General features: G+C 35.6%; 1 protein-coding gene across 1 annotated transcript in view; it reads right to left on the reverse strand.

Annotated features, from left to right (window-relative positions):
- LOC136037191 (toll-like receptor Tollo) overlaps nt 1-20438 on the reverse strand; it is a 112411-nt gene extending 91973 nt beyond the window's left edge. Inside the window, exon 1 of the mRNA XM_065719769.1 lies at nt 17755-20438. Coding sequence (XP_065575841.1) covers nt 17755-20204 — 2450 coding nt within the window. The 5' untranslated portion in view covers nt 20205-20438. The remainder of the gene's footprint in view (nt 1-17754) is intronic.
- Nucleotides 20439-20686: the final 248 nt, after the last annotated feature.

Below are 20686 nucleotides of genomic sequence, written 5' to 3' on the forward strand. Positions count from 1 at the left end.
CCGTGTTTATCTAGAAATTTTTAGATTGGCAAGACCCGTCAACAGCAGGAGAACGACTGCATGAACACAAGATTGCAATAGATAAATCCCTGAGATTTGAAAATAAAAATAAAAATGACGATTTTGGTTCTGCTTTGGCCCTCGACATTTTTAAACATCCAGGTAATTTAGTTCTTTTGATGAGGCAATGTTAGTTTTTACAGCAAATGGATTACTAAAATCTTTTAGGGAGGCAATTGAAATTTCAAAAATACATAAATAAAGACCTTGATTTAAATAGAGATACTGGAGATATTTCCATAAATTCAATTTACAATAGCTTATTATTAGAAGTTTCAAGTCTTATGGTGTCACATCAGCAATTTCAATTGAATGAAGGACCAATTCATTAATTTTTTATTTAAGTCTTCACTTAAGAATTGGGATTTATTTGTCCCTCCAAAATTCTAAAAAAAAGAAAAAATTCAATTCTGGAAATTTACCTCAATCAAAATCAACCCCCTGCCTAAAAAAGAAATAGTTACACATCTTTGGAGTTTTGTATAAGGCTTTCATCACTTAAGATATACTAAAGTTAGCCCGCTTGATAATTACTTTTGAATTATTCAGTAAAAACTTTTATTTGTAATATTTTCGTGGTTGGCCATATAAACCAGCAGGTGACTAGGAGTGGTCCATGGGTTGCATAGTGAGAAGGCCAACTTTATGTTCGTGCATACATTGGTTTTATCCATTTTTTATGTGAAATTTAAGGTTCATGATTAAGGCTGCAGATTTTTTATTTTATGTATCCAGTCTATCACTTGCTAAGTGAAAAACAAGATACATCAATCCTTGACTACATTTCTAGTCCCCCCCCCCAAGAGTAGAAGAGTTCGGATAGACAGAAAAAGAAAAACATAGCGACTTAAAACTAACTAAAATTTTCTTTTAACTACTTGTTTTGATTGAAATTAGAAAATAGTTTCCAGGGGGATTTATCTTGTGACTACAGACCCCTCCCACACTTTAATACGGGGATGAGGAGGGAGGAAAGCTATCCCGGGGGACAGTTTGCAACCATTAAAAAACTTGTTTGGCAAACATGTCAAGACCCAAATCTTACACAGACAAGATACGATAGCCGTATCGGCCAGATAATTTCTACCGTTAAATCTTCTACCGTTAAGAAGATAAAAAGACGACATACGCCAGTTATAACCTACCTCACAGTCGACGGCTGTGATAATTCAAAGGGCGACTTAAGCAACTTTGGTCAAAGATGAGTTACATACGACATATAACATTTCGTTGAAAACGAGCTGTGTATATGGCGTGGGTAAATTTAGCACGAAAAATAGTATGGTGCAGTCAGAATTGTCCTATTTCGTACCGTTATACAGATACAATTAGACACACGCCACTTTTGGACTTGTATTAAATAAAAAAAAAAAGTTTTTTTAAACTGCAAGTAAGGAGCGACATTAAAAGTGAAAACGAACAGAAATTATTCCGTATATGGAAGGGGTTGTCCCCTCCTCAACGCCTCACTCTTTACGCTAAAGTTTGACTCTTTCTCGCAACTCTACTTTTTAAAACAATAAAAACTTTAGCGTAAAGAGCGAGGCGTTGAGGAGGGGGCAATCCCTTTCATATACGAAATAATTTCTGTTCGTTTCAAGTTTCAATGTCGCTCCTTACTTGCAGTTAAAAAAACTTTTTTTTTTTATTTAATTTCTGAACGTTTTTGAATTAATGCATGTTTTGATTTTGGCTCACCGTATATCAATAATTGAAACGAAATTTGCATATTATTTTTTTTGTTAAGTGGCTTTCTCATAGTTTTGATTGGACGATTTTGATAAAAACAATGGGGTGGGGGAGGAGGCCTAGTGGCCCCACAATTTTTAGTTACTTAAAAGTGCAACTAGATTTCTTTTTTACGAACGTTATTTTAGTAATAAACATACGTACCTTAAAAATTAACTTACGTAAAGAACTTCTATATTTGTGTATTTTTATTACGTATATGAGGGGGTTCGCCCCCTCGTCAATACCTCACTCTTTACACTAAAGCTTGAATTCAGTCCAATATCCTTAAGAGTGACCCCTGAATCACAAAAGCCGTAGAATAAATAGTTGAAATTACTAAAAATGCTTTAGCGTAAAGAGCAAGGTATTGTGGAGGAGAGGAGCCCCCTTATATACGTAATGTTTTGTGTTTATTTTAAGTTTTAATGCTGCTCATTACTTCCAGGTGAAAAAAATACCTATTTTCTCACTTTTTTTTTAATAATGCTAGAAAATCCTGCGACCCCTTCATGGAAATTCTCTTCCCTAATGATAAATTCCTCCATGGAAAGATCCTCCCATATAATCCCCTCCCCTCGACCAACCCCCACCCCAACACGAAAAAGTCCCCCTGAAAACGTCTGTACACTTCATAATAACCATTACTATATGCAAACAATGGTCAAAGTTTGTAACTTGCAGCCCCTCCCCCGGGGACTGTGGGGGATTAAGTCGTCCTCAAAGAAATAGTTAATAAGTTTTCGAATACGCTGAACAGAATGGCTATCTCAAAATTTTGATCCTGTAAGTATCAACATGACGATTCGATTGTCAATGGAACAAGCCCGCGGAATAAAAACTAATGTTAGGAATTTATGAACACAACACAAATTAGGATAGTTCGAGATAGAATTGGCCCCCCATTACGAACCCTTCAAAAATCGGAGGGCTAGAAATTCATTCGTAACTTGCATCCCCTCCCCCAGGAACTGTGGGGGAGTAAGTCAGCCCCAAAGACGTAGTTATTAAGTTTTTTGACTATGCTGAAATAAATGGCTATCTCAAAATTTTGATCCGTTGACTTTGGGAAAAAATGAGTGTGGGAAGGGACCAAGTTGCCCTCCGATTTTTTTGGTCACTTATAAAGGGCACAAGTACTTTTAATTTCTGTAAGAAAGAGCCCCCTCGCGACATTCTAGGACCACTCACTGGGGTTGATACTATCACCCCGGGGAAAAGAAAAAAAAAAAAAAAAACAAATAAACACGCATCCGTTATCTGTCTTCTGGCAAAAAATGCAAAATTCCACATTTTTGTAGATAGGAGCTTGAAAGTACTATAATAGGGTTTTCTGATACGCTGAATCTGATGTTGTAATTTTCGTTAAGATTCTATGACTTTTAGTGGGTGTTTCTTCCTATTTTCTAAAATAAGGCAAATCTTCTCAGGCTCGTAACTTTTGATAGGTAAAACTAAACTCAATGAAACTTATATATTTAAAATCAGCTTTAAAATGCAATTCTTTTGATATAGCTATTAGTATCATTAACCTGAAAAGGTCCCCCTGAAAACGTCTGTTCGGGGGTTCCCTTGAAACGTCCCAATAATCAGTTTGACTTTCTTTCAATTTTACTTTATAAAACAGTAAATAACTTTAGCGTAAAGAACGGGACTTTGAAGAGGGAGCAGACCCTTTCATACATGGAGTAATTTCTGTTCGTTTTAAGTTTTAATGTCGCTCCTTACTTTCATTAAAAAAAAACTTGTTTTTTATTTAATCTCCGAACGTTTATGAATTAATGCCTATTAATGCCCGACCGTACCGAAGCTCTCCGCAAATGAAGAATTAAAACGAAATTTGTGTTAATTTTTTTTTGCTAAATGGCTTTCTCTTAGTTTTGATCAGACGATTTTGAGAAAAGGGTGGGGGAGGAGGCCTAGTTGTCCTCAAATCTTTTGGCTGCTTAAAAAGACAACTAGAACTTTAATTTTTAACGAACGTTTTACATAACTTTTACTATTGATAAAAAATATACATAACTTACAAATTAACTTACGTACCGAACTTCTATTTTTGTATATTTTTATTATGTATATGAGAGGGTTCACCCCTTTTTTAATGCCTCGCTCTTTACACTAAAGCTTTAATATTGTCCCAATTCTTTAAGATTGACCCCTGAATCACAAAGGCTGTAGAATAAATAGTGGAAATTACTAGAAATACTTAAAATTTTTCATATTTATTTTTTCATTTTTTTAAATAATAATAGAAAATCCTGCGCTCCCTTCATGGAATTTCTCTCCTCCCATGACAAATTCCTTCAAGTAAAATTCCTCCTACGTAGCCCCATCCCCTCAACCCCCCCAAACCAAAAAATCCTCCCGAAAAGGTCTGTACACTTCCAAATAACCGTTACTGCATGTAAAAGCTGGTCAAAGTTTGCAACTTGTAGCCCCTCTCCCAGGGACTGTGGGGGAGTAAGTCAGCCCCAAAGACGTAGTTATTAAGTTTTTTGACTATGCCGAAATAAATGGCTATCTCAAAATTTTTATCCGTTGACTTTGGGAAAAAATGAGCGTGGGAGGAAGCCTAGGTGCCCTCCAGTTTTTTGGTCACTTAGAAAGGGCACTAGAACTTTTAATTTCCGTTAGAATGAGTTCTCTAGCGACATTCTAGGACCACTTGGTCGATACGATCACCCCTGGGAGAATAAAAACAAACAAATCAACACGCACCCGTGATCGGTCTTCTAGCAAAAAAATACTAAGTTCCACATTTGTGTAGATAGGAGCTGAAAACTTCTAAAGTAGGGTTCTCTGATACACTGAACGCGATGGTGTGATTTTCGTTAAGATATTATGACTTTTAGTGAATGTTTCCACCTATTTTCCAAATTAAGGCAAATTTTCTCAGGCTCTTAACTTTTGATGAGTGAGACTAAGTTTGATGAAACTTAAATATTTAAAATCAGCATAAAAATTTAATTGTTTTGATATATCTATTAGTATCAAAATTCCGTTTTTTAGAGTTTCGTTTACTATTGAGCCGGGTCGCCCCTTACTACAGTTCGTTACCACGAACTGTTTGATGAAACTGAGAACTAACAATTTTAGTTTCCATACTTTCTAGCATCAATAGCCTAGTTTTCTTTGTAAAATACCCATCTTAACTAGGGACCATATGAGCAGTAATAATTGAAAGTGCGACATACAACATTTTTGTAACTTTTCAGGAGAGTCAAAAAACAAAAAAAGTCTGTCCAATGGTGTATGTCTCTTTTGTATCTTCATACTTTATCAAACAGTTCGTGGTAACGAACTGTAAATAAGGAGCGACACGGCTCAATAGTAACCGAAACTCTAAAAAACAGATTTTTCATACCAATAGATATATCAAAAGAATCGGATTTTTATGTTTATTTAAATATATAAGTTTCATCAAATTTAGTCTTACTCATCAAAAGTTACGAGTCTGAGAAAATTTGCCTTTTTTTGGAAAATAGATAGAAAATAGATAGGAGCGACAATAAAACTTACAACGAACAAAAATTATTCCGTAAATGAAAGGGCTTGTCCCCTTCTCAACGCCTCGCTCTTTACACTAAAGTTTTTTATTGTTTTAAAAAGTAGAGTTGTGAGAAAGAGTCAAACTTTAGCGTAAAGAGTGAGGCGTTGAGGAGGGGACAACCCCACTCATATACGGAATGATTTCTGTTCGTTTTAAGTTTTATTGTCGCTCCTTATTTGCAGTAAAAAAAAAACTTGTTTTTTTTTATTCAATTTGAATAGAGCCCATCTTGCGAGGATTTACAATAGTGACGTCCTGCCACATATTCTCTATTTAGAACCGTTTTACATTATATTTAGTGAATCTGACCATCTTAGGATGAAGCGCGTATTCTCCAAATTTGCCAAGTTTCTGTTGCGAGTTCCTCCGTGGACACGCAACTCCTATTTGATGAGAAAATATAGCTTGTCTGACCCGTGTGCTAAGTTAGCTGAGCTGAATGTACACAAGTGCAATAAGCAAATCGGCCATGAATGGCGAAATATTGTTTTTTGACGTGGAATTATTTTTGTTTGCATTTTAGAATGTAGTTACGATATGTTGTTTGTAATGTACTCCATCACTTCATTATTTTGTATGATGGATTATAAATAAATACATACATACATACATAAATTTTAATAAGTAAATATTCAAGACTAAGCATTAGTAGTATTTTTTATTTTGAATTGACCATTGTGATATATTTGACAATGGTCAAAGACCATTTGTGTAAGACTATAAGGAACTATCTTTTCGACAGTTGAAGTTTTTCGACAAGCTGGTATTCCAAAGTCAATAATCTTGTCCAGAAGGGTATCTTCATTGACCAAACGGGCGTCTGATCAAGCACTTACCCTGGAAGTTTGTCTCAGGGGGTCCTTTGTGAGAAAAAGAAATCGGGCGAGGGAAAAACAAAAAAAAAGTCTTATTGGATAATTTGAATAAGAAATGTTCAGTCAAGAAAATTCTAGATTTTGCAACCTATTGATGTCCCAGAGTCTGACAAATGGAGAAATATAATTTTGATGATGTAATTACCAACATGACGATTCGATTGTCAATGGAACAAGTCCGCGGAATAAAAACTGATGTTAGGAATTTATGAACACAACACAAATTAGGATAGTTCGAGATAGAATTGGCTCCCCATTTCGAGCCCATCAAAAATCGGAGGGCTAGAAATTTATTCGTTTCCTGGGACCCCTTACTGCTTGAAGACGGCAATAATATCTTCTTCTTTCCAAAAAATAAATTTTAATTCCATAAAACTTTGGTTAGTTGTAAACAATTGTTGGATTCATCAAAAATCAAAGCTTCTGAAAGGCTTTGTGTTATTTTTAACAGATATAGATGAGCTTAATTTTGAAAATGAATACAGGATTTTTCTGCTAACTGGATTCCAATTCAGATCCAAATTTTACTATAAAATTTTGTAATTGGATTCTAATTCTCTCAGTATCACGAATCCATTCCAATTTAGAACAGAATTGTTGTATCTTTTACTGAGCACCATTGTCAGATACCAATTTAGCTCGTAAATAGGGAGGTCGGTAATCCATTCAATCATCATTTTCAATCTTTTCTCCTAAAATGGCAAAAGATAGACAGATATTGGCAGAACTGCTCGATTTTTCGCGTGACGACCAGTAATCGATAAACGACGGCTGTCTTTACTTTTTAGTAAAGTAGTTGTGATAGGGCATGTATACAGGATTTTTTTTTAATGGGGCGGGGGATTGTGGGTCTCTAATAACAAAAAAAATCATTTTTTCCTGTTTGTGGACAGAGGAGCCAACGCCTAATTAAGACAAGAAGTACTTAGCAATTCGGTAAAATTTATATTTTTGTCCCTCCCCCATATGGTAAGTATGTTTTTGGTTGTGACTATTCAAAAGGTCTTATGTCGCGTTTTTTGGCAAACTCATATTTTTATCCAACAATCAAATACGGTAAACCAATTTACTTCGTTTTTCCGTTAATCTGCACCTTTTCGGTGCACATTTTCCGTATTTTCTGTTCCTCATTAGGTCTTTCAGATATTTAGGAGTTGTTTTTTTTTCCAAATTGCATGCTATCTCATTTATGCGCTGAAATACACATCTTTCCGAAAATAGCCAAAAACTCTAGCTTTTCACACCGTAATTACTTCGATGTGTCTTGGATGCCTGAAAAACTATTCTCGTTCAAAGAACAAATCCTTAGTAACCTTCAAGACTCCAAATCACATTTTTCAGTTTTTATACTCTCCTCTGAGCTTAACCAATTTGAACAGGAATTCGAATTTCAACCAACTAAACTGGAACTTTAAAACAGATTTTAGCATTTTATTGCATCTATTGAAAGTGTCCTGTATAAGCTTATACGAGGCTAAACTAATGAAAAAAAAATGTCTACAATGGCTGGGTTTTATAAAGAATACCTATTTTGTCGACAAATATGAACACAAGATCTTGCAATAACACTTTTTTTACAGAGGGAAAGTTAAGGACTTATTATAGCTCAAATCCTTCAAATATTTATTATTAATACTTAATACTTATAAAACTTAATATTTAATACTTAATATTAACACTTAATACTTATCATTCAAATCCTGTTTATCTAGCCTGATTAAAATAATTCCTTGATCAAAAATCTTTCCGCATTGAAAAAATATGTTTTAAAGATTGTTCTTTGTCAGGGTGCAGGATATACGGATGACGTATCTAAATATATCATTGGATTGAACATTCATTGCGCTCAGATGGCCTCTGTTCTTTTTTCTCTACTCTCTTTTTTCTTCTCCTTATGCGGCTTGTTTTTTTATCCCCTTTGCGGCTTGTTTTTTCGATTTGTATGTATTTTATCTTAAAATGTTTATGTTTCAACACAAATCTTTCTGTTAAATATCCTCGTCATGTTCCAGTGTTTTATAATTTTATTTGTTATATAAAAGTCTACTTTTTATTATTGTAAAAATAGCGACGAAGACCACACTGCCTTTCCATAACAAACAAATACAAAGTGGAAAAAATAGGGAAAATCTTTTCAAGACAGTGGAAATCAATTCAGTGGATATTTTGGCCCTATATCCAAGGGCCGTCTTCAGCACAATACGAGAAAGAACATGTATATATATATATATATATATATATATATATATATATATATATATATATATATTTATATATATTAACTTACAATAAAATATTAGAAATCAAACTAATGATGTTTAAAAAAAAAATTATAAAACAGCCATAGCATCCTTACTTCAACGAAGTTCAACCAGACTGATAAATAGAATGGAGTAAGATGATAAGGTTTTCATTTCTACAGGATTCAAAAAATTTTACTAATTCATAATATTAGCATGTTTTTTTTACCTAAACTAATAAAATAAAAGATATCATAGGTCAACTGCTCCCCATAGGCTAGACGGAAATAGCGGAGAAGACCACACTGACTTTCCATAACAAACAAACACAAATTAGAAACAATAGGGAAAATCTTTCCAAGGCAGTGGAAATCAATTCAGTGGACATTTCGGCCCTATATCCAAGGGCCATCTTCAGCACAATAATAGAAAGAAAATATATTTTATATATATATATATATATATATACATATATATATATATATATATATATATATATATATATATATATATATATATATATCTATATATATATGCATATATATAAATTGATTGATTAAATTAGTATTGCTCTTCAGTTACTTCTGCATTAAGCTAGCATCTCGAGCTTTGCTTTCCGTTGCCTTTAATTTCGTTGCCCGTTGCTTGTAATTTTGTTGTAACTACGTTATATAATAAATATTTACCTTTTATAAATCATATTTCAACACTGACTTTTTCCAAACTAAAGAAGCAAAATGAATGTCTGTGTTTTTAATGTATAATTTCTTAGTTCTGTTTCAGGTATCCCTCGCCACTAACTCTGACACAGCTTGCATGTCAAAGTAGTGAAGGTATAGCAAAGTTGACGCCAGGTCCCTGATAAAGTACCGAAAGGCTGTTAGGGTAGAGTATGTCTACACATCAAGGGGGATCTTTTTGCTGCACGTCATCTGGGAGTGTCCCGATTCTACCTATCTTTCCCACTTTTTCACATAATTTTTCTGTATTGTGTAATTTCGTCAGTGGCGTAATTTCGTGGCGTAAGCAGCGGCGTAATCTCGTCAAAACCCTGAGGGGGGCGAAATTGGAGCAAATTACCAAAATCAAGAAAAATGACGGTGAAAACAAAGAAACAAGCCATTTGTTACCATAAAGGCACTACTTAGTACTATGGAAGTACTGTAAAGATACATGATAATACTACAAAGGTAAATATGCACTAAAAAGAACTGATCTGTTTCTGTTGATGCTTGAATTATGCAGGTTTATCTTAGTTTTGACAAGATTTTGTTTCAAATGTGGGGCAAACTGGGTTCTGAGGGGGGGGAACCGAGGTCTGAGAGGGACAGGTGACCCCTGCCCCAGAGCAAATTTTGCCACTGTATTTGGGGCTTTGGCAAACTTAGCCCCTGACAAAATATGAATACTGCAAATAAATATACATAGGTAAGAGCCTCCGGCTTAAGATCTAACGTTACGCAAGTAAATTCGCCAGATTTGACTAGCCTAAATTATTCTAGGTAAGAACAAAATTTCTAATTTCTACTAAAGGGAAATTGCCAAATTTAACTAACCACTGCAGATGCAACGATCTGTTAGATAAGCATTTGAGAAATTTGGCTTCCGACAAAAATATAAGGGCTCTTCAAAGTATATTTCTAAGTAAGACTTCCGGCTTGAGTCTATATTTCTGCATAAGAACCTCCAGTCGAAGATCTAAAAAGTATTTTGACGAATTTGTTCGTCAAAATACTTTACTCGTCGTAGTAGGGATCAATCCCTGGGTCCTGTATTCCCAAGCAGGTCAACAATCCACTCTGCCATCACCTGGTAAGCCCCACAAGTAGTTTTGCTAAGTTGCAGACTTAAGAACAATACAAGAATGAAGATGACTTTACAAATGACAAGACTATTTTAGGACTGTTAATCAGACTATTTGGCTTCTATGGCTGGCGAAGATTTTATTTTCTATTGTTGTTAGTTTGTTTCATATAATTAAAATTTCACGGCTGACTTCGTGTGAGTGCGACTACCTTCTTGACTCCCAGACTACTCCAATCAGGCAGAATCTACTTAGCTTTCTCGTGGGTGAAAAAGCTTGAACATATAATTTCTTATTTTAAAGCTACACTGGATAGCTATTTTAATTTATGTCTGGTGGCTATAAAAACCTAATTTCCAGAAAAGCCAATTGGGAGACTACCAGGGTGGCCAGACCTTTCCCTTGATCTTCAAGGATTATTGGCGAAACACCTGAAAAGAGTGTATTTTTGACAAGAATTCAGTGATTCTAGGTCACAGCAAGTGCCTTGTCCGCTAGCTCAAGTTTCTGTGGAATGATTTCCTCTGCCAACTTCCAAGGGTTCACCCAACGAATATTCTAAGCTCCAATCCCCCTAACAGGAAAAAAACTTCATGAAAACTTATATTTCTCAAAACAGTATTATGGTTATTATTTGCTCACAAAATTAAATTCCCTCCAGAGAAAAATGGGCATTGTTGCTCATATCGTCTAGGTTCAGCTCACCTAGTTGTGATGTTTGATATGGTTCCAGGCGTTTACCTACACAGAAATATACCCTTCACGGAGAACACCCCCTGAAAGTGCCCCACCCCCGCGCAGAAACTACTCCACAGAAGATTCATCCAGAAAATATCTGGGATGTTTCCCGATTATTTTATCACCCAGGGGTAAAACCCTGCTTATTAATAAAGCAGGTTTTTATTTCAGGGGCTTTTCTGAAGAAGAATCATTATTTAACTGATATGTCCCTGTGAGTGTGACCGTTATATTTTGAGACTTTAGTGTAAACAGTGCGGGTTTGTAAAGAGGCAGTCGCACTCACATATAGCATAATTTCTATCAAACAGTTCGTGGTAACGAACTGTAAGAAAGGAGTGACTCGGTCCAAAAGTACCCGAAACTCTAGAAAACAGAATTCCAATTACAATAGATACATTAAAAGCTAAGAGCCTGAGAAAATTTGCCTGGTTTTTGAAAAAAAAAGTGAAAAACACTCTAAAATCAACTGATTTTAATGAAAATCCCACCATTAGATTGAGCCTATCAGAAAACCCTATTGAAGTATTTTCAAGCTGCTATCCACAAAAGTGTGTAATTTCAATTTTTTTCCAAAAGAAGGATCATGTTTTTCTTTTCAAAGGTAATCATACCGAGCCAAAGGTCCTAGAAGACCAGAAGAGTAGAAGACTAGAAGCCAAAAAGGTCGGAGGGTGGCTAGCCCCCCTCCCATGCCCGTTTCTTCTCCGAAGACATCAGGTCAAAATTTTGAGATAGACTTTTGATTCAGCATAGTTGAAAGGTCTAGTGAGTATACCTTTGGAGATGACATGAACCTCCGTAGTCCTTGGGAAAGGGCTGTAAGTCAATCATTGTGCACGCACAGTATTTGTTACTGGAAAATATACAGATTTTTTAGGTGAGGGGGTATTTTCTGAGGGAGTTTTTGCAGGAAGATTTTCCACGGGAGAATTTTCTGCTGGGAGAGAACTTTCCATGGAGAATGTTCCATGGGAAATTATACATGGAGGGAGGAAAGAGGATTTCCGGGCATGATATGAAAACGGTCTGAAATTAAATAAAAAAAAAGTTTTATCAACTAAAAGTAAGGAGCAATATTAAAACTCAAAACGAACAGAATTAATTCCCTATATTTATTGGACTCCCCTTCCTCAGCCCTTGACAGAGGTTGAAGTAGGGAATCTTTACACAAAAGCTGGACTTTTTGTCACAATTATTTAAGGGCTTATTACAAGGGCTATTGAATTTGAACGAGAAGAACTTTTAAAGAACTTTAAACTATCAAACAGCTTTCGAACAGATCGATCATCAAACAGCTCGACCTGTTTGATGATCGACCTATTAACAAACTCGCGTTAACAAACTGTAAGTATGGAGCGACGCTGCTCAATAGTAATCGAAGCTCTAAAAAACGATATCAATAGATATATCAAATGAATCGACTTATTATGCTGATTAAATAAAAAAACAAGTGTTTTGACTGAAAGTAAGAAGCGATATGAAAACTTAAAACGAACAGAAATTATTACGTATATGAGGAGGTTTGAGAAAGGGTTAAGGGGAGTTGAACCGCCCCACACCACTGGAATGTTTTTTTCAGCCCGTAAAAACGTATAAAATGAATAAAACACATTTTGATGCGTTTTTGAAGCTTTTTTGTAACCCCCGTCAAGAACCCCCCCCCCCCCCAAAAAAAAAAAAGACAAACTGGATGAAGGTTTGATTCAAAACTTTGACTCAAGAATATGTTTCTCTTCTGCAGTCATTCACTTAAAAACCTTGACGTATCTCCAAGCAGTTTTGAAAGAAAATTTCAGCAAAACATCTTAAACGTCTTTAAATTAAGCGACTGATGGTCTTTAAATGCATTAAATTACATGTTAATCATTCAAGCCTAGATGTTAGGCAGTTATCCAGAAACTAATTACCCCCCTCTCCCCAAAAAAAGCGATTTCCCATGTTATTCATAAATTTCCAGTAGATATTTTACCTCCTATCAAGGCTACTTTTGATCATATTCATTGAATTTTTCCCTGCATGGCAGAACAAATTTGCTCGTGAATATGGAAGCTGAATGCATTGGTGGGTCTAGGACTTTTACAGGGGCAATGCTTTCAGGAATAGGTGCAGAACCTAGATTGTGCTCCAAAAATGTCCTTTGAAGTCTCCACCTCTACCCCCTCTCCACCGAAGGGAAATGACCTTTAATGAACTTCAACAAACCTTACATTATTAAAGTGAAACTTTTAGAAATAGAGCAACAGCCTAAATGAGATTTATTAAGAATTTTGAGTAAGTCGTGATTTAGAGGGTGTCATTGAATCTGAAACAATCTTTCGGGAATTTGAAAAAAATTGATGTGGCCTAAAATTCTCCACAAGATCCTCGGGGGGGGGGGGGAGCAAAGTTGAAGCCAATCTCCCAAAATCAAGTGAAAATGATAGTAAAAACTGAAAAATGAGCCATTTGGTACCATGAAAATACTATAAAAGAACTATAAAGATACTTTATAGTGCTATAAAAATAAATATATACTAATGAAAACTGATCCTTTTCTGTTGATGCTTGAATTATGCAGCCTTATGTTAGTTTTGACAAGATTTTTTAAGAAACGAAGTTTCAGCTGGAGGGGGCAAACTAATATATGGGGGGTGTAAACTAAGGTCTGGGGAGGGGTAAACTAAGATCTGGGGGGAGGGGCAAACCAATGTCTGGGAGGGAAGGTTGCCCCTTGCCCCAAAGCAAATTACACCCCTGCTTCCCAGGACATAAATTAGGATCTAAACTCATTCCGGAAAGCTTCACTTAACTTATTTCCAAGATAGCGAAAAGCCTCTCTTCTATAATTATGCTGTTTAAATAATGAAAAAATGATCTTTTTAGTATTTTTCTTTTTTTTTTTTTTTGACATGAACACATTTCAACGACTCGATGTCATTTTCAAATGATCCATTTCTCAATATTCTATATATACCTCGATTCCTGAAATCCTCGGTTCCTCCTCCCAGACCCCAGTTTACCTCTCCAAGGTGAAACTTAGCTTCTTCAAAGGTCTTATCAAAGCTAAAAAAAATACATATTTTTAGCATCCGCAGAAACGGGTCAGTTTTCTTTAGTATTAAATGAAAAAAAAGTCTTTTTAACTGAAAGTAAGCAGCGACATTAAAACTTAAAACGGACAGAAATTACTCCGTATATGAAAGGGGCTGTTCCCTTTTCAAAGCCCCGCAGCTTGTTTTTTTAAATTCAATTTCTGAACGTTTTTGAAATGCATGTTTTGAATTTGGCTCTCCGTACATGAATACTTCGAACAAAATTTGCAATTTTTTTTTTCTTTTTTTTTGGCTAAATGGCTTTTTCTTAGTTTTGATCAGACAATTTTGAGAAAAAAGGAGTGGGGGAGGAGGCTTAATTGTCCTTCAATCTTTTGGTTACTTAAAAAGGCAACTATAACTTTTAATTTCTAACGAACGTTTTATCAATAAAAAATATACGTAACCTCCGAATTAACTTTCGTAACGAACTCCTATATTCGTATATTTTTATTACGCATATGAGGGGTTTTGCCCCCTCTTTAATACCTTGCTCTTTACACTAAAGCTTAAATTTTGTCCCAATTCTTTAAGAATTGGGACGGCCGCAAAGGCCGTAGAAGAAATAGTTGAAATTACTAAAAATACTTTAGCGTAAAGAGCAGGTATTCTGGAGGAGATGAGCCCCTCACATGCGTCATAATTTTGGTTCGTTTGTTTTAATGCTGCTCCTTACTTTCAGTTGATAAAACTTTTTCATATTTATCTTTTCATTGCTTTTTGTTTTAAATAATATTAGAAAATCCTGCACCTAAATCATGGTAATTCTCTCCTCCCATGAAAAACTCCTCCATGGAGAGATACTCCCATGTAACAACCTCCCCTCAAACCCCTCCCCTCCCTATCCAAGAAAAAAGTTCCCCTGGAAAAGTCTGTACACTTCCCAATAACCATTACTATATGGAAACACTGGTCAAAGTTTGTAACTTGAAGCCCCTCCCCCGGGGACGGTGAGGGATTAAGTCGGCCCCAAAGACATAGTTATTAGGTTTTTAGATTATGCTGAACAAAATTCAGCATAATGCTATCTCAGAATTTTGAACCATTGACGTTGGAAAAATGTAAAAAATGAGCGTGGGAGGGGATCTAGGTGCCCTGCAAGATTTTCGGTCACTTAAAAAGAGCACTACAACTTTTAATCAAACAGATCGTGGTAATGAACTGAAGTAAGGAGCGACCCGGCTCAATGGTAACCAAAACTCTAAAAATGGAATTTTGATAGCAATAGCTACATCAAAAGAATCGCGTTTTAATGCTGATTTTAAATATATAAGCTTGATCAAGTTTAGTCTTACCCACCAAACGTTACGATTCTGAGAACATTTGCCTTATTCTAGAAAATAGGGGAAAACACACCCTACAAGTCATAGATCTTAACAAAAATGACAGCATCAGATTCACCATATCAGAAAACCAAACTGTAGAAACTTCAAGCTCCTATCTACAAAAATGTGGAGTTTTGTATTTTTTGTCAGAAGGCAGATCACGGATGCGTGTTTCGTATATGAAAGGGGCTGCTCTCTCCTCAACGCCCCGGTCTTTACGCTAAATCTTTTTACTGTTTTAAAAAGTAGAGTTGAGAGAAAGTGTCGAACTTTAGCGTAAAGAGTGGGGCGTTGAGGAGGGAGCAGAACCTTTCATAAACGATGTAATTTCTGTTCGTTTTAAGTTTTAATGTCGCTCCTTACTTTCAGTTAAAAAAATACATGTTTTTTTATTTACTTTCCGTTAGAATGAGCCCTCTCGCAACATTCTAGGACCATTGGGTCGGTACGATCACTCCTAGGAAAAAAACAAAAAAAAAACGAACAAACAAATAAACACGCACCCGTGATTGGTCTTTTGGCAAAAAATACGAAATTCCACATTTTGATAGCAATAGCTACATCAAAAGAATCACATTTTAATGCTGGTTTTAAATATATAAGTTTAATCAAGTTTAGTCTTACCCACCGAAAGTTACGAGCCTGAGAAAATTTTCATTATTTTAGAAAATAGGGGAAACACCCCCTACAAGTCATAAATCTTAACGAAAATCACATCACCAGATTCAGCGTATCAGAAAACCATACTGTAGAAGTTTCAAGCTCCTATCTACAAAAATGTGGAGTTTTGTATTTTTTACCAGAAGGCAGATCACGGATGCGTGTTTCGTATATGAAAGGGGCTGCTCCCTCCTCAACGCCCCGCTCTTTACACTAAATCTTTTTACTGTTTTAAAAATTAGAGCTGATAGAAAGTGTCAAACTTTAGCGTAAAGAGCGGGGCGTTGAGGAGGGAGCAGCCCCTTTCATAAACGAGGTAATTTCTGTTCGTTTCAAGTTTTAATGTCGCTCCTTACTTTCAGTTAAAAAATAAATGTTTTTTTATTTAATTTCCGTTAGAATGAGCCCTCTCGCAACATTCTAGGACCATTGGGTCAGTACGGTCACCCCTAGGAAAAAAAAACAAAACGAACAAACGAACAAACAAATAGACACGAAACCCGTGATTGGTCTTCTGGCAAAAAATACATGATTCCACATTTTTGTATATAGGAGCGTGAAAATTCTGCAGTAGAGTTCTCTACGTTGAATGCGATGGTGTGATTTTCGTTAAGATTCTATGAATTTTAGGGGGTGTTTTCTCCCATTTTCCAAAATAAGGCAAATTTTCTCAGGCTCTTAACTTCTGACAAGTAAGACTAAATTTAATGAATTTTACATGTTTTAAATCAGCATAAAAATCCGATTCTTTTGATGTATCTATTAGTATAAAATCCCATTTTTTAAAGTTTCGTTTACTATTTACTATTGAGCCGGATCGCTCCTTACTACAGTTCGTTACCACGAACTGTTTGATATCTATACTTGATTTGAGAAAATCGGCTCCAACTCCCACTGCCCTCCTCCAGGGTTTTGATCAAATTACGCCACTAGTGGGCTTTGAAATTGTGCTATGTAAATAGATTCAAATATTTCTAATTGGATTAGCAATCTCAAAGATGTTTGCTCATTAGCATTCCGGCACTAGTCGGGCCGACAGAACGTTAATTCCTGTTTGAATGATCCATTTCTCAATATTTTATATAAAACTAGATTCCTGAAATCATTCTAGGAGGAAATGCAAAATTTCGCTGATCAGGAACTTTCGGACCTTTGCTATAGAGTCCTTTGACTCTGTAGCGAAGGACTCTGCATAATTTGTAAAAGTGCTTATGCTAATATAACAAACTTCGTTCCAGTTTCAGTTAAGGAGGGTTGCTGAAGTGGAAAAGGATTAATTACCATCAATGGTTTCCAAGGCCGTATTTAAGGAAGGATTTGGGGGGTTTGAACCCCCCAAAATGTTTTTCCGACCCATAAAAACGTAATAAAAGGCATAAAACCCATTTTTTATGTATTTTTAAAGCTTTCTTTTTAACCTCCCACCAAGAACCAAGTAGATACAAATTCTCGAGTGTGTACTGGCTAACAGATAAGTACACCGGTCCTCTTTGGACTGGTATAAAAAAATGTTGTACAAGCGCGTCTTTTTCAAAAGGCAGAATTATTTTTCTTTTCAGAAACAAAAAATTTGGCCTAGGAAAGTATGTCGTATATGTAAACCAATGACAGAAAAGTATATTTTTTACCATTGCTTAGCGTGCATTGCCATGCGACATAAAATTAAACTAAGTTTTTGGAAACAAAAGAATATAACTCACCTCAATAAAGATCTTAATCCAACAAAGCTTCTGTTAGAAATTGTTTCAATGTGACTTCTATTTAAATACAAAGAACGAAGGTTCCTCCTCCCGATAAAAGCAAGATCTCCAACTTCGGGAATGGTATTGTTGTCTAAATACAAATCCGTGATGTCAATAGGAAGACCACTGGGGACTAACGTAAGGTTGCTAGATGAGCAGTCGGCCACATTCCGAGACCAAGCGTGGTCATGATAGCACTCACACGAATTAGGACAAATCATCTCACAATCACAGGCGTCAAATTCACAACAGTGACATAGAGTTGAGCAGTGAATTCTATATTGGCACAAAAAACTATGACTTGATGCTTCAACTAAAGGGACATAGACTTGACCTCTTTTATGCGTTAGCACGCAATAAATTCCCTCGAGGTCCATTACTTTTGGCAACGTTGATTGTGGCTGGGGTGTGTTAACAGTTTGCAACCATTGCATGTTACAGTCACATTCAAATGGGTTTCCACCAATGTAGAATTCTGGAGCCGGATATGACGGCTGAACCCTAAGCGAATCTTTGTCAAGCTTTTTAATATGGTTTGCGTACAAATCAACTCGATGCAGCTGAATCATATTGAAGAAGGTATATGGGTGCACTTTTTCAATTTTATTATCATTCACACTTAATGTATGCAGTGTCCTGGGGAGAAAGGGACCTATCTCAGTGAGTAAATTAAAACTGAGGTCGAGAGTTTCCAGTTTCATCTTGTCCAAATGATAAGAATCATAGTTTATTGAGCGAATCTCATTTTGATGGGCGTCAAGCCATATAAGCTTGGCAGGCAACTTCGAGAAATTCAGGTGACTTATCTGATTGGCGGATATATTTAGCCACTCAAACTTAGAAGACCTGACAAGGATGTCGCCAACTTCGGCAAGTTTATTGTTATCAATTCGCAAAGCTTGCAGATCTTCTATGTGAGAAAAGCTATTTGTCTCGATGTATTCAATTTGATTTGAGGATAGATCAAGCACCTTTAAATGCTTTAAATCTCGAAAGCTGTCGTCGGTAACAAATTTCAATTTATTGTGTGCCAATGACAGCGTTTCCAAACTTGATATATTTGACAAAGCGTCGTCTCTTAACGAAGAAATTTTATTGTAACCGAGATCAAGTGATTTCAGGTTCTGTAGTTCTTTCACATTAGGAAACACCGATAAATTATTTTTTGAAACAACAAGGTGATCAAGTATTGGACAACATGAAAGTGTCATCGGATCTATCCGACTTATTTGGTTATTTTCAAGGGAAAGGAATTTGATTGACGATGGCCCTTTAAGCATATCAAAGTTTAAACTCTGCAACTTATTATGTGGTAATAGCAGAGTTTCAAGGTTCTTCATATTTCTAAAAGCTCCATTGCTAATTATCTCAATGTTATTGCAAGAAAAATCCAAAAACTCAATTTGAGATGAGTCAACTAAAAGATTGCTATCAACTTTTCTTAACTGATTATTTGCTAGTGATAAATACCTCAGCTCAATAAGACCTTGAAACGTGCCGACAGTAACCCAATCTGACGTCAATTCATTATAACTAAGATCCAATACAATTAACGCATTCAACCCACTTAGAAGCCCCGGCGCTAATACTTTAATCTTGTTTTTCTGCAAATAAATTTCTGTCAGGTTTCTTGTGTTCGAAAGTAAAGATGGAGGGAGAATACTCAACTTATTATTAGAAAGATTAAGAATTCTAAGTGATTTCAGGCCAGAGAATGAATACTCTTCTAAAACTTCAATCAAATTGTCATTGAAATAAAGGTCTTTCAAGTTTTCAAGATTGTTCAATGATTCTCCAGGCACTGTTTTAAATTTATTGTTTGATAAATCAATGACAGTAATTTTTTCTCCACAAGGGTAGGCCTCTGTACTACCTTTTAGTGTGTACTTCGAGTTAAATCCAAAATTACCGACGGTTTCCCATTTATTGTGCGTTATGTTTAAATATTCCAAATTTTCTAGGGGGCAAAAGAGTAGCGGCTGCGATTGATATATTTGATTCTTTGCCAAGTTGAGATGTTGAATATTTGGCGTATCTTCAAAGACTCTTGGACCGATTGTCAGACTATAGTCGTCCCACTCAGTATTAGTTCCCTGGATAATCAAAGATTTTAAATTGGGTATATACCGGAAAGACCCGGTTTGAATTGCATCTAATTTACATTTCCATATTTGAAGATCTTCGAGATTATTTAAGCTATTTAAAGAAGTTGAATCGAGCCTTATAGGTTGTGAGCTTCCACATTCAATGTTTAACCTCGTTGCGTCTTGCACTTGATCATTTTCAATAACATCAGGTGAGAGGCTATTTAAGTGACAGGTCGTCAGCTCATTTTTCTTGAAGCACTCTTGAGCAACTGATGAAACTATCTGAGTTACTAGCATCACCATGATTATGTAGGCTCTCATTTTAATAAAAAGGGAACTTCCTTTTCCGCTTCACTCTCCCCGTCCATTTCTCATTGAACAATACTTTCAATTAAACTGTAAACAAACACCATTAGTAATTCATGCATTCACCTTGTTTGTCAAAAAATTAAAAAATTTGAAACGCATCACAATATCCGTTTGATACGTTTTCATGCATTCACATGATAGCATTGTGGTATCCGCTACTGCTTAGTCAAAATAGATCTTGCAACTGCAAGTTTAGATACTTCTGAAGAATAGTCTTGCTGAAACACAAGCCTGGAGCTAATGCTTGTTTGACAAGTTTTTTAAAATATATTCTACAACAGGGTTTATACTGAAGATCTTTGAATTAACCTTCGCATCAATACTGCCATGAAACTCTCAGCAATTAACTACTGTTTGTTCTATGACGGTAATCATTTTTTAATGATGGTTGTTTAATAACATCTTATATACACACATCTTCACGCAATACATCC

This window comes from Artemia franciscana, chromosome 2, assembly GCF_032884065.1.
Source record: "Artemia franciscana chromosome 2, ASM3288406v1, whole genome shotgun sequence".
Lineage (NCBI taxonomy): Eukaryota > Metazoa > Arthropoda > Branchiopoda > Anostraca > Artemiidae > Artemia > Artemia franciscana.